Below are 17,234 nucleotides of genomic sequence, written 5' to 3'. Positions count from 1 at the left end.
CGCGTCCTCCTGACCACGCAAGCCCCACATGGAAAGGTCGAAGCAAAGCTCGCGATTTTTTCTCTGCATGCAGCGGCCGCCTCCACACAGCGCCCACACACCCCGTGGGGACTTCCCAGTTTACGCAGCAAATAACCGCATGCATGCTAGACTGTTTATCCGCCCCTCTCGCCTAGGTTCGACGCTGTACTTCCCCGCTTGGCAAGAGGAGAGACTTCGAATCCGATTGCAAAGCGCACCCTCTGCGGAAGTAAAGGACCCTGAAACTTTTCCGTCTCGGTTTTTCCGTCCTAGCAAGAGAACCACAGACGGGTGCACAGAGTGGGGAACGGAAGCTCATTCTGGCTTTCTCTCGCGTCACCTACTGCCTCGTCCCGGCCTCCTCTCTCCCCGGTCTCCCCTCTTTTCCGTCACCGAAAGCAACATGGCGGATTCGGGCGCCTTCTCTCTTCGTTTCCGGAAACTGAAGACAAACCCTCTTCTGCAGAGGAAGCAGTTCGGTGTGGACATCCTCCACCCGAGCCGTGGCTCTGTGTCGAAGAAGGAGTTGGTGGAAAAGATCGCCAAACAATTCCGCGTTTCCGACTCCCAGAGCATCGTCGTTTTTGGTCTGAAAACTGCCTTCGGTGGCGGCAGATCGTCTGGCTTTGCGATGATCTATGACAACCCCAACGCGGCAAAGAAGTTCGAAAACCGATTCCGCCTTGTCCGTCTGGGCTACGTCGAGGCGAAGCCAACCAAGGGCCGGCGCGCATACAAGGAGTTGAAGAACAGAAGGAAGAAAGTAAGTGGGGCTCGCAGCACGGGAAAAATAAAAAAGACTACTCCTTTCGTAATATGCGTAGTGCCCGTGGAGGAGTCTGCGATTACATTTCGTGTTTGTTGGGAAAAGATGCATGTGGGGCGACAACAGGATCCAGGACGGTGGTGGTCTTTTTTTTTCGCACGGTCGCCTTCAATGTCGGACACTGGGGAGCAAGTTGTATTTCCAGGGGAGGTGTTCAAAATACTAGGAATCAACGGCTACTGAAGTACTACTATAAGAGTGCAGCTGTTGTGGTCCTTAGCGGACTCACCATAGCGCGAAGAGCCACCCGTACAGATGAGACCGAGAAGCCAATTGCGTGTCTTCTTTGCCTCTGAAGAATTAAACATGCATTTGCAAGGAGGAATGCTGGAGTGACTTTTGTGAGGGAGGAAACGGTTAAGATATTTCTAGAGCGGGTACCCTGTCTGTTGCCGACTCACTGTAGCTTTTATCTGATCGTAGCAGTGTTGCTCTCGATACTTTAGCTGTGACACGGCTTGGGAACATTTTGTTGAAATGATACCAAGATTCGTTTGATACGTGCGTGCATCGGGATTACATATAGATATGTGAGATGGCTTTTGCGTTTAGCCGCGAGAGGGAGAAGTCTCGGATTTTCTGGGCCCTTGCTGCTCTTCACACAAGGTCACTGAGTGTGAAATTTCCTCTGGAAACAGCCCATGCGTTAACTACGGGGAGAGAGAGGGTACAGGTTGGAGGGCGTTACTGAAAAGCTGCCGGTATGTGGGCGCATTTAGTTGTTAAAGTCATTGCTGTGCGTTCGAAGAGCAGCGGTGATCAGTGCGTGTTTTCTGTTTTGTGTGGATTTGCTTCAGGTTCGCGGAAAGGAGAAGGCGAAGTGCTCTGGTGCCGCCAAGAAATAAACGCTCTTTGTTGTGGCAAATTTGGAGGAGTTGTTCATCGACGTCTCGAAACAGTCACTGTGCCGTGGTAGTCTGTTGGATGATGGCACCGAGCCTTTGTAGGTCGCGGGTCTCTTGTGCGGGCGTGAGCCGCGTGTACTCCTGCATGCCTGTGTATACATATATGTTTTATATATCGTATACATGCCTGTAGGTTTACGTGAACAAGTTTTGGATTGTCGAAAGAATAGGTGCTGTCTACCTTGAACTGGAAGTTCTTTTGAGAGGTTCGGAGAGTTGACTGACTTTGTGTGCGCAAGGACGTTTGAGAGCGACGATAGGTTCTTGCCGTCGTAAAAGTGTTGAACAGCTTTGTCTTCCGTAACAGGGGTTCCGAGTTGATCAATCGGGCTCTTCATTGACTGCCGAGAGAAATAGAATTGGCAGTTTAATAGGCTTCTCGTCTCTCGCAGGCGAGTAGCAGGAGGTTTCTGCTAGATTAACATGCAACTCTAGACACTGGCATTCGTCGTGATTGGTACGAAGCCCTGGAGAAGGCCCATCCGAGTACGTGCACCTTTGCGTTGTCAGACCACTCCTCACAGGTCATGTACAGCAAATGGATCATCATTCCCTGATCAGTCACGTTGGCGTTTAAAGACAACGACTACGAATGAGTCTTGCGCTAGACTGTGTACCGTTCTGCTTAGCTCATAATCCGTAAATAGCGACCTTCGTTTTCTCGATCTCGATAGTGATGTGGAATGTAGCTGTATGTCTGTTCGTGCGATCTTCCTGTGCCACACGCCCCAGCAGGCACATTCAGCGCCGTCACGTTTAGTGAACGGTCTGGATAGACTCTACCACCCCTTGCTGGTCAGGACTCGTCCTCTTAAATTCAGTCGGAGGCGCTGGCAACTCCCACTGCTGCAGAAAGTCATCGCTCAACTCCCCTCTACTTCATGCGAACTCGCTCTTGGCGAAATCATAGAGCAGCCAGACACCGGCACGGTGTCGCCATCAATACATGGGTTTGGAAGAGCAGTACTGGTTTAAACAAATGTTGAAACCGCCACTGGTGTAGTCCTTGCACACACTGCTGCTGGCGCCAGCTGCCATCCGTGAACCTTTCCCTAACTGTGTTCAACGTATACGACACAAGAGAAGCCTTGCGTCACAACACAGTCTCGGTTGTCCGCGTGAGGCGCGAACGCGTCTTCCGGACACACAATCTGCGGCCTTAACAGCAGATAGTGATTCCCCCGCCGTTCGAAGGGCCTGATCCAGTTCAAGGCCCTGTTTCTAAGTCACCAAGGGAAATTCTGGATTATTCGGACGTAAAACATCGCACAGGCACACGTGTCCTGCACGAGTGATGGTCTGGAAGTTCTTTATTACCTTCCCTTTTGTATGTTTTCCCCCTCATTGTAAATCAGTTTTAGATGTCCACTTTTCCCGTCTCCCGTCCTCTATCTCGCGTTCTTCCTCTCTGTCTCCCTCCCCGTCTATCTCTCTATTTGTCAGCCTCTCACAGCTCACCCCGTCTCTCAAGTGCCTCGCCCTTGTGTTCCCCCGTGATAGTTTCTGTTTCCTTTTCTCTCCCACCTCTGCTTTCTTTGGCACTCTCCATTTCCCGCCGTCCTTTTCCCCTTTCCCTCCACACTCTCACTCTACACTCCGGGTCCCCGTGCCGCCGTTCACTCTTTCAGAGCCCCCTGAAGTTCAAGAAGCGTAGTGGGACAGGATTGTGATAGGCATGCGTCCCGACGTAACCCAGGAATGCGAACATGGCACCCAAAAACGGCCCAAATAACGTTACCAGCAGTGCAGCAACATCAATATTTGTGTTCTTTGTACAGATGTTTGAAATAAAAATACCAAATGTGACTGCTGGGTTCATCGTCGCCCCCGCAAACGCCCCCGCCAAGACGCACGCGCCGACGACGAAAGGGACCGTCAACTCCCACATTACCCCATATCCGAAAACGAGAACGAGGACAGCGTAGATCATAACCATTGTAGGAATGACTTCGTGGAACAGCTGGCGGCTTGCGCTCATACCCGGATCTAAGGGGAGGATATCCAGGGCCTTTCCCATGATTCCATATCCAATAAACGCTCCGACAGTACCGCCTATCAGTTGAGCAGCTACGTAGCATAAAAGATCTACCAGAGTAAAGCGAGGATCTGTCATATAAATTGTACATGATACCGCCGGATTGAAATGTGCACCGCTGATATCTTTGAACAACGTAATCAGGGCAAAAATGGTGCTCGTGATAGACAGTGGCGCTGCCTGGGCACCGCCTTCCTTCGCTAAACCAAAGGCAACTGCACTGACGATAACGAGTGCTGCGAAGAACTCACAAAAATACTTTTGCATATTGAAGATGAGATGCTCGAACCTTCCGAGCTCTGGCGTCAAAGAGTCGCGCTCTCGGTCTCCGCCTAACTCGCCTCCTCCTTCAGAACCTCCTGAAAAAACAAATTGGTCCATAGAAGCAGTCTCACTCAAAAAATCGAGTGGGGTTTTCCGGAAACAGTGTAATTATATGTGGACATTCCTGCCACTGAGAGTTAATCATGAAGAACACCACCTGACTGTTGCTTGACAGTACAGTGGTGCTACCCATGTTACCGGTAGCTTGTCTCCTGATCCAGCTCAGTAGAAGAGTCTGGGATGTTTGACAGATCAAACAGCAGTTGCAATGTGGTTCGGAGATACTCATGTGTGAGAGAGATACGTCCGCAAACAGTGTATATGTTTAAGACAACCTTCAGTGTTCTCCAAACGTAGACGGTCGCATTCCGCTCCGGCCTCTTCCTGCGGCGTTCGCTTTATAAAGTGGACATGGACATCTATCAATACATGTAAAATGGCCGACGTCTACCTTTTTGACTCTGTTCCCCGTGCCGCAGTAGGTCGTCGGCCTCAAGGCCGAGTGCATGCGCCAGATGGATACTGCGACCCATCTCATCTGACATTGGAGTCCGAAGCTGTACGTCTCCAGCTGCACACGCACGTAAAGGGAGCTGTCGTGGGTAGAGCACACATTAGCTGCGAATGCAAAGAATCGGAAAGCACCAAACACCCGCGCACACTGCTAAAACGATTATTTCAACTGTGTTCAAGAATGACGCCCTGCGTCTTCGTAGGTCGGCAGTGGATTGGGCTTCTCTTGTCGACGAACCACTTTGAGTGACGAAACGATGCCTTTCGCCGTCTGACAGTTGTGTTTCTTGCATCCTCAAAAAATTCATCATGTGGCTGGACAGACCTACCTACCAGCTGTACAAGCGTTCTGGACATGATCGAGGCATCCTGCCCTAACACAATAGACTGCCGGTCACAGGCTGGCCACACGCCTACACCTGTTACATGCAGGCGGTAAAGCACGTGCCTATACACCTGTGGATACGAAGGCGTATATAGAAGGAGGTGGCTGTGCAAACTGACCTCCCCTGACAAGAGAGAACTGCTGCATCGAGGGATGCACGCGTCCAATGAAAGTGTTGCTCTCCATGCGCCGGGACAAGACAATAGCTGTGCTTGGTGTCCGCCCAGGAACAAAGCCTTGACCAGGCACTCCTCGTAGTGTATGTGCCGGCGAGACTCCAGGCAAGGAATAACTTTCTTCTGGCTTCACCAATCGACGCCCCGCCTGCGCCCCAGCAGCCTCTAAGTCACCCTCCTGGGCCTTGTCATCGTGTCCGTCTTTGGGAACTGAGAAAAAAGAGCAAATATAGGAACTTTGTACCATGACGCAGAACGGATTCAGGCAACCTTGAGTTGGAGAAACAAAAACGTCGACACGGTAGCGACATGGGGGATATCAAATACAAGACATGATCGATGGGTTTTGCACTTGGACACGAGGACGCAGCCGAACAGAGCGGGACGCGGGAAAGCGGGCGAAATGGCGTTGGAGTCTAATGAAATACGGCCTCTTTCTACACCCAGCAATCGACAAACACAAAACAGTTTTCTGTACGTGTCCCAGTGACAGGTACTTTCCCCTGATGTACCCGCAGATAGGATATATAGTGTGTCTGCTGGTGTAGTGTCTGCTGGTGCCTACGCAGGTAAAAACTTATTTCAGGTTTTACAGACCTGCTTATGTAACAGACTATGCACAAGATATCTGGAGGCCACTGGGGTGGCACGTGGAGACTACTTTGTTTCCGGTGTAAAACGCACATTCGGTCGTGTGAGTAGACATGCAACAAGACCAGTTGCCCTTACTGGGGGTTTGTCGCTCGTCCGCGGTGGTCGCCATGCTAGTTCCTTTCCCGTCGACCGCTTTTTATATGCGCACAGTTTCAGGAAATGCTACTAGCCACAGCGACACGAAATGCAAAGGGATTTCGCTCGCTGGTCGTGTTGCCTGGCGAGGTCCGAAAAGCGCACCGATTCTTGAGGGCTAAATCGCGGGAATACAGAAGTGCACGCTAAAGTGTAACGTCGCTTGCGTTTCACATTTAACTCAAAGCATCATATGACTTCACCTCAAAGAAAACGAACAAGCCTCATCGCACCGATTCGCCTGCGCGATTGTCTTGTTATGGGGAACAGAAACCCTCTGTTTCGCAAACCCTATCCCACGCAGCGAAAAGTCAAGATTCACGCCAAAAACCTAATCAACACGGCGAAGAAGACTCATTCCACAGCCCATTCGAACAGACACAAGAAAAAACACTCCAATGAAAAGCTACTCTAGAGCTCTGCTGCTTCGAGAGACAAACGGTTCGCGGGAGGTACCTTGATTTTCTTCCCACCGCTAACTAGGTGGGCCTTTCGGTGAATCCGCGCGGCGAAGGAGATTGACGACACACAGAGGAAACTTCTGGTTACAACAAAGCTGGCTGTGTAGTGGAAAAGTGCAGTGGGCACGCGTGTTCCGAAAAGGACGACGAACTCTCAACATTCAAAACATGACCGCAGAAGGAGTATCCGCGTGTGCGAATATCGCGCAGCGCATTAGTGTGCTCGTTTCCCATTATAGGAACAAATAATTTACAGAGAAACACAATCCACTCTGCCTTTATTTGAAAAAATTCCACAAATGGACACAGTGAAAGGAACGGCGGGCGACCCCATTGCGATAATGACACGATCACGTGCCAGCCCCAGAAAGCATGCCCACCAAGTTTCTTCCAGATAAGCAAGTTCGTGCGGATGAGGTAGCTTCGTAGATAGTATGGCTTCCACCTTCATGGGCTCTTTCTCGCGAGCCCACGCACCTTCTCCACCACTGAAAACTCAAGGTGTAGAAAACGAGAGTTGAGTTAGAGATTCGTCACAAATCCCAATTACGTCATCGCCGTATACGTTCTACTACTGCGGCATCTTTCAATCGGCACTCGAGCAGCGGTGCTGGTCGCGCTGGCTCGTTAGACGCTGGCACTGGCAGCATAGTACAGAGCGGAGAAGTATGAAAGAAGGTATTTCGATTGGAAGATTGCGACCGTTTGAGTCTTCAACGCAAAATTTGCTGGTAGACGATCCTTGTCCGTCTGGAAGAACGGCCACAAGCGCTATACATAGACACCTAGTCGCGACACGTTTACACACCGGTCTTCGTCACTCGTTGCGGCGCGGCTGCACACGTGCAACAGGGCGAGACACGCTATGTTTTGTTGCCAAACAACATTCTTGAAAACAGGCGTTCATGCGTATTCAATATCGTGAGGTGTGTAGAGAGGCGTCTGTCAAGGTTCAAACACAGGGAGAAGCGGCACAGACGAGGAGCTCCGGCGTTGGTCGCATGGCTAGACGAGTCGTAGTAGCTCCGAACCACCACTCAATTGAGAAGAGGAACGAACCGACGTAAGTGGGAGAAGACTTACATTGGGGGGGTGTGAGTTGGGCTGGTGTCGGCCACAATGAAACGACAACCTGTTTTATTTGAGCCGATGTCGGGGCCGGCAGTAGTGGTTCATCAAAGCTGCTAGTCTATGGAAGTCGTCCAGGCAGTGTCCAGTTGTCCAAAAGTAGACGAAAAACCTATCCAGTGACACATGGGTACGAAAACAGATCAGAGAATGCGAAAAAAACCGTGCCTATCTGTCCTGAAGGAGCCGTAAAGGAATGCGGCACCCAGTATGATGTGGCGAGCATAACGTTCCCCACCTTGGCGTCACATCTGTGCAAGAATGTTTCTGGGCTTACTAGTTTTTCATCTCTCTCTTTCCCCTGCACAGCGTTAGCTTACCACCCTGGCAAAACGAAGAAGGCTTCCTCAATCGTAAACAACTGTTCTCGGCAGGGATCGTGTTTCGCATCGTGCACACTGCGCGACCAAGAAACGTGGAATACGTGTGTCGGGGTAAAAGGGAAACGCAGTAGTTGCTTTACACCCTATAGAGAAGTACTCAGAGAACGCAAAGCTCCATATCGCGTACGAGAGTCCCGCTTGAGTGGCTTACAGGAGGCATCATCGTATTTTGTCTTGCCAACACGTGCTGCCGACGTGGGTCGCCATTTCCCATTGTCGCAACACCACCGAAACAGACATTTCTGTTCCCGCTGAGGGGAGGAAACTGAGCAAATTATCGCCTACCTACGCATGCAAAAGTTAAAGATAGAGAGTAATGCAGAGCTCAGTGATGGTTGCCACGACCGACGTTTCAGCTTGGTGCGTCATGGGTTTTCCTAGACGGAGCCGCGGTACGGAAGGTACGGATCGTGTCACGTTACCGTGGGTGATACAGTGACATGGTTGGACTTTTTTTTCTGAGATAGCGTCCAACCACGAAGGTATTCCATCTCTGCGACGATTTTTTAGAAGAGGTAGAGCCAACGTTGGACCCAGCTTAACCCGCCAACTAGCTCAAGGTGGGCGTGGTACTGCAAGTGTCGCAGATGACCTCTGCAATCGAGGACCGCAGCTGCAGGCTGGGAGGAAGCTACTGGGCCTTCTGTTACTACCACTCTGATAAATTTCGTCGCTTCTCACTTTTTCGGGCAAAAACGATGGCCCGTCACTAGATGTCTTATGTGCAAAAGGCAAGTAGGGGATTACGGCCTCCGCTCGTTTGGAATTTCTTTTCAAGAGACACTGCAACTCAGGCGGTTTGCTGAGTGAAGAGATCCAAGCGGACGGCGTGGCAAATTGCCGCACTGTCCGGTGTTTGCGGGGGCCTTGGGGTCTCGATTAGTGAACCTGTGAATTCTGAAAGCTCTACAGCTCGTCTCCCTTATGCATTTTACTCCCTTTCGCGTCTCTTACCGCTTATAGTATGCGTGTCTGTAGCCAGTATACTCCATAGGATGCTGCTTTTCTCATCTGTTGAGGTTGTCGTGGTAAAGCAGCTGGGCAACGTGGTCAGGTGCCAAGGACTCAGTGACGCACACGTCGATTCCGGCAGAGTGTTTAGCCGTTCACCTGTGCCGTTTTCGCAGAGAGCGTTTCTATGGGGACCGGCTCGCCGTTTCACTACGCTCCCTAGATAGGAACGTCAGTCCTCCCACTCACGAGGCGCGTCAACTCACCAGCTCTCCAGACGGTTTCTGTCAATCTTCCTCAGCAGGTGTCGCTCCTTCAGCTCAGCAGGGGCTTTTGAAGCATGCTCAAGAAAGCGGAGTAGAATGTCTGAGTTTTGCTGTTGAACAGACGAATCTACCGCTTTCGGCGACAGGCGACGTGGATACGGTGGGGCTGTAGGAAGCACTTGAAGAGGGGGGTTGCGAGTTTCCTCTTGAATTTGTCAAATGGGAAGTACACCCAGCGACAGACTTCAAGACAAACGCCCCTTCTTTCAGCGGTACGGATCTGCCTCTCAGCGACGGAATTGGGCACAAAGACAAGGGAATTTTCTTTTTTTGGCGAAGCTGGGCGCCTACGAGAGAGATGGCGTCTCCGGTGTCGTTTTTTAACGCATCCTCTACCTCTTCGCCTTCTTTGGTGGGGTGGCGTTCTTTGTCACATCCAGAATCTTCAGGAGATGCAGAGCTTGCTTTTCCCCCGGACCCGGCACGGGTCCCAGGCGTCTGGCAATGGCAGAGCGAGGCGGGCTGGCATTGCTTCAGTCGAAGCCAGTGCGAGGCACTCGAGGCCGGTTGGGCTGCTGGACAAGCTGTCGTAAGCAAACACAAAACACCCCACTTCTACTCTTCGGTAACGCTTCTACTCCTCTTCGTGTGCCAACTGCTTCTTCCGCCGCCACTGTGTCTCCCTCTTCGGGTGTTTTTCTTCCACACACGGTTTCTTCGCTGTTGCAGGTCCTGCGGTAACAACTGACCATATTGGTTCACTTGGTGACGCCCTTCTGGTTGCCTTATACCCTGGTTTCTAGAATTAGATATTTTCTGCCTGTCGTCGCGGGTTGATACAGCGACTGAAAGACTCGGTTCCCTGTGCACCACTGTACATCTTCCCTCGGACGTTTGGCCCTCTCACGCGGCGTCCCTTCACGTTTGGTTCCTTTGTGGCGGTTTGTCAGGTGCACCTTCGAGTCGGGCCCTGGTCGTACCGCATCGACTTGAACAACATGCTCCAGCAGAACACTGCGACCCGCCGCATGCGGCACATTCGGCGGAGTTCCCAAAGCGCCGCACTGTGGTTTCGTGAAAACGCAGATGGGACTGCGACCAGGTGAGAGTGGTTTTCGAGCACCCAAAGAGTAAAATACAAGTATAACTGCTACTCTTATCCTGCACACATGCATCAGCCAGTGATAGAGTCAAACTATGGAAAAATGCTGCATTACAACCTAGGCCTAGTTCTTTATACCAGCACTGGATTTGATAACTGAACTATTCTGGTCTGATCCTAAGTGAAGCAGAACGTGTGCTGTGATCCCTGGAGCACCGCTTCGTTCTAGAGTTTTGGGATTCTGCATGCCCCAAGAGTTCGAAGACCCGAGTGGCGGTCGAGAGGTTTCAGTGGCAGCAACCGGGGTTCCACGAGAAAATGCGAAATCTTTTGATCTGCGTTTATTCGACGTCATCTCCGACTTATGTCTACGGTCTCTGCAGAATTGATACGAAAGAAAAGCAAAGGCCGCGTAGACCAGGAAGCAGACAGGTGCTTGTAAGGGGCTTAGACCCTGCAAAGAGACGAAGACACAGAGTGTGAAGTACATAGGCAACCTGGCCTTCGTAGTTAGGCACTGCGCTGGCGTGTCTAATTTACGTATATACTTTTGTGTATGGTTATGCATGGGGGTTTCGGTAGCTGTGAAGCTGCGTGTATCTGTGTATGCCTGTCTGTATATCGAGTGCGATGGAGGCTTGCCTTTGTCCGATACCGCTAACAAGAGCGTTGCGGCATTTCCAACGTTCCAGCGATGTGTTTGTCCGTTCGTTACTCAGATATGACCCTCAAGTTGAGGCATCCTTGGAGGCCAAGCACTGTGACTGGACTGAGCAGACAACGGGAAGTGCCGATGGAGCGTTGAGTCAAAGTGTCTCTTCGACTACTACGTGGGAGAGCAGCGACGGGTGCAGTTACGTTGCAGATGTGGAACGAATGACCGAAACGTGTATGGCGACAGGTGCCGTGAGGAAAGTGAGTGTCACAATTCATTCTGGTGTCGGGGATTTCCAAGACGAGATGCGCAGCTTCTCGGACGATGAAAATCATTCGGACGGAAAATAATATGTAGAAAAACTAGAATGACACGAGGGAAGAAGAAAGAATTGAATCAGGTAGGGAGGAGAGGGCGACCAGCAGTTGAAAGTTAAAGATGCACGGGTAGCCACGAGCAAGGAACCGGATATTCGCGGTTGTCTCTTTCGTGATGTCAAAGAACGCGTAGAACCACGCGTGCGTTGCTAGGAGGCAAATGGTTCCAACAGTGGGCCACAAACTCGGACATGCGACATTACAAAAAGCGTTGGGAATATTTTAACGGCCGGTGGGTGTTGGACCTGGAATGCTTTAGAACTTGCATTTCTCTTTGTTCACTTTTTTTCTCTTCCGGGGGATTACGTTTCGTTTGCCGACTGATACGGAAGTGGAAACCCCCTTGTATAAAAATGTGTTCATCACCTGTTTTGCGTCCCTTTCGCAGATCTGCCGGTGTGTCTTGAGACCGAGCGATCGACCGAACGAAGTCCCGGTGCCTAATAGACCAGGCACAACTTTCCCCTCTCTCACAGTGGGGATAGGTGAAAGTGGCACATGCAAGTGCGCAGGCAACTTGCGAGTCGTCGACCCCAAGGATCTCGCTGACGTTCTCCTCCCTGTAGAAAAAGAGGGTGAGAGAGAAATACAGGAAAACGGGTCGAGAGGGATGTCCTCTGTCTGTATGAGCAACAAATGGATACGCCGTTTTTCGGCATTGGGGATCACTTGAGGAACAGACATCGGTAGAAGAACATCATACATGTATATATGTACATATATGAAGAGTGAGTTTTCTTTGTCTTTGCCCGCGAGATGTGGATTCCAGATGTATCGTGGTTTTGGAATGAGACTCGCATAGAGGCTGCTTTGTTGGGTCAGCGCCAAGGCGACTCTGTGCACGGTTTGATAGATTCACGTAGCTACGATTCTTCGTCGAATTCGTTCACTTGTACGCTCAGGACTTTCTGTGCCAGAATGTACACCCGAGGACCAATGACTTTGGTGCTTGGTGCAGATAGGCGAATGGGCCTGTCTGTTTATTCGAGGTCTGTACTCAATAACGTTGCTTCGTCGACATCGGGACCGCCCACGCAGACGCCCTTGTAACACGCGGTATCTCCGATGCATTTTTCGCAATTGGTTCACCGTGTACGTTTTTTCGGTGCACTGTTTTTTTTAGAGGTCGTGGACGATGTCTGCGCCATCTGTCTGGACCCTCTAGAAGTTCCGCAACTTCCCAAGACGAGTGCGAGTGCCGCTGTTGGAACGTCTGGATACTTGGAGGAGTCGAAGGAGGTCGTAAAACTGAAGAAATGCAGCCACATGTACCACCGTGGGTGTGTCGTGGTGTATGTGTCCCGAGCTGGCAGAGGCGGTTTCGCATGTCCCACATGCAGCACGGTGCAGTGCACAGGCAACGGGCCGTCGCCGGCAGGTACGGATTGGGCTGTCTTGGTGGAGAGACGGAGAAAGGGCAAAGGTTCAGGAATCTTGACGTTCCCATGGTGTAGCACACATGGCGTCATCCTGCGTCTCATTTCACTTACCCGATTACGTATGCCTTTCTTTTCTCTGGTGGTTTCTCAGGAACGATGAAGTGGCAAATCGACCAAACGCCGAGCCTCGGGGGCTACAGCGACAGCGGGACCATTTACGTGGAGTACGACCTGCCGAGCGGCATTCAGTCTGCGAGACATGCGCGACCCGGGAGTCCGTTTGCGGGAACACGACGCTCTGCATATTTGCCTGACACGATCGAAGGCCGCGAGATTCTCTCCCTCCTGATTCATGCATTTGTGAAGGTAAAACGCGCCCGTGTCCAGCGGCTCGTGCATGTGTACACTTCAACCGAGACATGGATGTGCACTCCATGAGTGTATATCAACTTTTGTTGCATGCATTTGTACATGCAGAAACACGGACACTGGCGCTGTCGAAGTGTCAACCGTGTTTGTTGATCTACTTTCGCGCGTCTACAAAGGCTTGTGGTGGGCACATGTTTCAAAGACATTTCCGTCCGACGCGGTCCGTTTACGCTGGCAGTTTCAACGTTTCCGTGGAGGAAATGTCTAGCCGTTTACATGCGTGAAACACACCTCAAAGTGCCGGCGCTCTTTCATTCTACGATTTGACACCAGTTGTGGTTCGAGGGTGCTTCATACCAGAGCCTGTACCGAGTCTCTGTATGTTTACACAGGGACACACGTTCACAGTTGGCACGAGCCTGACGACAGGACGATCCGATGTGGTCGTGTGGAATGGCATTCACCACAAAACAAATCGTTCTGGAGGTAAGCTGAAGGGGGACAACACGGCGCTTTCCCGAGCTGCTGCGCCTGTTTGATGGCAAATGTCACCCGTGTGATAAGAAACCTTTAAATAGGCAGGTGATGAGGTCGCACCATGACTGAAGCATGCCGACAAGGGTGAGCAATGAGGTTGTTACAGACGAACGTTGTGCCACAGCAGTAAACGCTGTTTTTTGACTGCCGCAAAGTGTGTACGTCGAACGCCCCTGTGTGTGTGTGACGTAGGTAGATATCGTTGGTTGTAGATTCCGGCCTACAGTTTGGCGCGATCCCGAATAGCGTGTTACCTCATTCCGTTCTGCTTGATGTCGTCTTTTTCTTCTGCTCTTTCTGGGGTTTCAAGGCCCTACAGGGTATGGATATCCGGACGCGTCCTATTTCGACCGCGTTTTCACCGAGCTTGAGGCAAAGGGTGTGACCCGGGAGCTTCTGTCGACTTCCTCTGCCAACGCCACTCCTCAGTCTTCTTCAAGCCGTAAGGGGGGTCCCGAAGAAAACGGCAAAAACGAGAGTAAAGCGGACACGACATCCGCTCTCAGATATAACGGCTGCAGAGAAGTGCCTAGGTCTGCAGCAGGACAGGTGCCCGCAGATTCCGACATTGGCGACCTGTCTCGCAAGTCCCGCGGAAGAGACAGTGCCGAAGGGTCGGGGGAATCGTTCTCCTCCACCTATGCGCGACATCGCAACGGAGGCGCCGCGCCAGGTAGGACCTCAAGACGTGGTAGACGAGCTATGAGGGGGGTATCGTGCTGCGGTCTTTCTACTGCTGTTTCGGTGCGCACACCCCCCTTGAGGCGCGGGCTGGAGCCGGCGAGAAGGGTGACGTGCTATTCAGTCGACGAGACGCCAGGGAACAGTTTTCCAGTTTCGCAGGCACCAGCTGAACCGCGCGTGCAGTCCAGTGAAGAGAGCGGAAGTCGGGCCGTGACATGCAGTTCACGAAATAGCCGGAGCAGGAGGGAGAGCCACAAGCATGTGCGGTCACACGCGGGAGACGTGGAAAGTGGAGGAGCTGGGTTTCACGAAGAAGCACGCTTCTCGTCAAAACGCGAGGAAAGAACGGTGGGAACTGGCGATGCTTTGACTCACGGGGAGCTCGACGAGGAAGACAGGGGATTCAAGGGCCTAGAATCAAACGGCCTTGCTGAACTGACGGCGACTGAAGCTGACAAGGCGCTCAAGAGATGCCGGTCAAATGACATTCTATGTGCACGGGGAGAAAACTTCCGAACACACAGAGGGTATGTGGAATCTCGTGAGGCGTCCAGAAAGACAGAATAAAAGTACACCACCCGAACCCGAACGAAAGTACACATGCACATGACGCCTTAGCTATACATCGGGCTACGTGCACTAAGGGTTATGCGAAATGTACTCACAACCGAGTGCATTAGAGTATGTGAGATATAGGCAGGTAGAGATATGCTTAAACACTCTTCGTATATATATATATATATCATTGAGTCTGTGTGGTTGCTCACGTAAACACCTGGTGATTCTTTGATACGCCAAACGTAAGGGGTCAATTGAAAACGGTGCTTGCCTTCGTGTTTCGTATCTGCATGATGATGCATTCGCTTCTGCGCGCAGAGGTGGCAGGCAGAGAAACGTCTCGTGTTGCATTTTGTACTTCGCTATACGCTGAGTCGGAGAACGTGCATTCTCGTCCACGAGAGAATTCTCTGTTCGTGACGTGATGCGTCGGAGGCGCGTGGAGACGTGGAAACAGACCGGCCCCTGCGTCGATTAACTACGTCGATGGCTGTGTGCGTACCTATTTATGTGCACATCTGTGTATCTGTGGGATCTGCTCAGTTTTTTCAAAGGTTTTTTAGTAGGGGCCTCTGTTTGATGCGCCTCTTGCTGGAAACATGCGGTTCTGATGCTGTAAAACAGTTCCACGACAATGGCGAACTGCTGCAGGTTTGACACGCACAGCTACCATGTGTAATGAAGTATGCATATGCTGGATTCTCAGCAAGCGGGATGTGCGCATGAATCGTTATATTATCGTTCCATCTCGGTTGTGCTTTTTTGCCGCATGTCTGTTTCACCGCTAAGACTTCCTCGAGTCTTTCGAGCCAACACACGTGTCAGGGTCAGTCAGCTTCATCCCGAGTCGTTGAGGGAGGTCGTGTTTCTCAAAAGCAGAGCGGTCGAATTCTGTGCTCTCCGTCAGACTTCTCATGGAGTTTACCAGGGCCACGTTTCTTCTGGGAGAGTATCATCTCCGCACAAACGGCATACAAAAAAGTTAATTTTTCTTCTTGTTGAGCGGACACTGTAATTCAAGCAGCGACACACAGGCGGCTCTCCTTTGCTGTTTTGTTCTGCGGTCTGTGGAGAAGACTTACTCTTTCAGACACTTCCACGAGCGGAAATGTTGGGCACACTCAGAGTCTTACCGCGGAGCAGAACTGCCCCACACTTTTGTTTAAGAGAGCTCATGAAAAGGGCCGCGGTTAAGAGCACAGAAAACAGCACAAACCCCTCGATAGCTTTAGGTACTACGTGTCACACGCCTGACTCCTGGAAGAGGAGAATAACGCTCCAAGATCGGGGTTCTCTCCACCCCAAACAGTGTTGGTTTCGGTGAGCAGACATTTCTCGGGAACCGCACATGGCCGGAGAAAGGAAGCGAGCATATGCCAATTGCGAGGATTATGACGTGGGCAGCCTAAAACACTAGAGAGGAGCCGGAGGCAACAATTTGTTCCACTCTGTTGCCGATGAATGACTCAGCTTGTTTTCTGCAGTACTGCGTTAAGAAATATGTACACATGTGTGAGTTGGGTAACACATGCTGCTGCTTCACCTCTTTATTTGCATCCGATTACGCTGAAACATCCCCAGGGTCTCGAGCCTCGTTCCACGAGTTGTCGCGAGACCTGCTTCTGATGCAAAGGGGGAGGCGTACCATTTGTCTGGCCGCCGCTTTCTCGCGATTCTGCTGATCTGCCCGTCGTTTCGGAAAATGGCCATCTCCTGCGCGAGAAACAGGCTTATACGTTTGATACATCACACGTGATTAACGAAGTGGGTTCTGTGTTCTTCTGTCTCGCCGCTGGGGCACAGAGACAGAGAGACAATGCAGAGAAACACCCCGCTCCGCCGGTGTTGCGTAAAAACATTGTTTTCCTTTCTACACGTTTTGCGCAGAAAAAGAGGAAGTTGGGTGGAAAACAGTCGGGGGAAAGAACGTTTTTCCCCGTGGGACCGTTCCTTAAGGTTTTCGTGGGGACACGGGAGCGTTTGAATCTGCATGTCGTCAGCAACAGGTGTGCGCTCGGGGGCAGACAAAATGACCTTGAGTTCTTCCTTTCTTCCCACCACGACGGCATATAAACAGTCGAGCAGCTTTTGACTACGTTCGTGCTCGCCGACTCTGCCCCGGTGTGACTTTTTTCCTCCCGTTTTTTTTCGCGTCCAAGTTGCTTCCCAAGACAGACAGGCATGCCTTCTTGTCAAGAGGAAGCGGACCGCGTGGAAATTTCCTTTCCTAATTTTCTGCGACTTATTCCCAAATAATCCTTGTCTCGCTCGACACCGCGGGGGGGGACGTTTTGCGTGGGGGCTCTCCATCTGCTCTTTCCTGGTTCTCTTTTCGTGAAAAAGGTTTTTTCTGCGGCTGGTTTTCTTCGCTTTGCCTGCGCCGCTGGCATTTCTCGAAACAGACAAAGGA

The 17,234-nt window shown here is 51.4% G+C and overlaps 3 protein-coding genes across 3 annotated transcripts; 2 read left to right on the top strand and 1 right to left on the bottom strand.

Annotated features, from left to right (window-relative positions):
• Nucleotides 1-28: 28 nt before the first annotated feature.
• On the top strand, nt 29-2,625 carry RPS24 (ribosomal protein RPS24; the record flags this gene model as incomplete). Its single annotated transcript, XM_002370824.2, has 2 exons — nt 29-784; nt 1,645-2,625. 2 exons carry the CDS (start codon nt 29-31, stop codon nt 1,690-1,692), a joined length of 804 nt encoding a protein of 267 aa, XP_002370865.2. The 3' UTR covers nt 1,693-2,625.
• On the bottom strand, nt 2,546-6,095 carry TGME49_215450 (aquaporin 1). Its single transcript, XM_002370823.2, has 2 exons — nt 5,915-6,095; nt 2,546-5,395 (listed from the first exon to the last, which is right to left on the bottom strand). The coding sequence occupies exon 2, from the start codon at nt 4,166-4,168 to the stop codon at nt 3,377-3,379; it is 792 nt and encodes a 263-aa protein (XP_002370864.1). The 5' UTR covers nt 4,169-5,395; nt 5,915-6,095; the 3' UTR covers nt 2,546-3,376.
• A 2,136-nt stretch (nt 6,096-8,231) lies between these two features.
• Nucleotides 8,232-15,941, top strand: TGME49_215440 (WWE domain-containing protein). Its single transcript, XM_018779692.1, has 8 exons — nt 8,232-9,752; nt 10,114-10,265; nt 10,985-11,180; nt 11,686-11,872; nt 12,421-12,675; nt 12,828-13,042; nt 13,438-13,531; nt 13,893-15,941. Exons 1-8 carry the CDS (start codon nt 9,522-9,524, stop codon nt 14,831-14,833), a joined length of 2,271 nt encoding a protein of 756 aa, XP_018635691.1. The 5' UTR covers nt 8,232-9,521; the 3' UTR covers nt 14,834-15,941.
• Nucleotides 15,942-17,234: the final 1,293 nt, after the last annotated feature.

Source organism: Toxoplasma gondii, chromosome X (genome assembly GCF_000006565.2).
Source record: "Toxoplasma gondii ME49 chromosome X, whole genome shotgun sequence".
NCBI classification, from domain to species: domain Eukaryota; phylum Apicomplexa; class Conoidasida; order Eucoccidiorida; family Sarcocystidae; genus Toxoplasma; species Toxoplasma gondii.
Note: the sequence above shows the minus strand (reverse complement) of the source record. Positions and strands in the feature narration are given on the sequence as shown.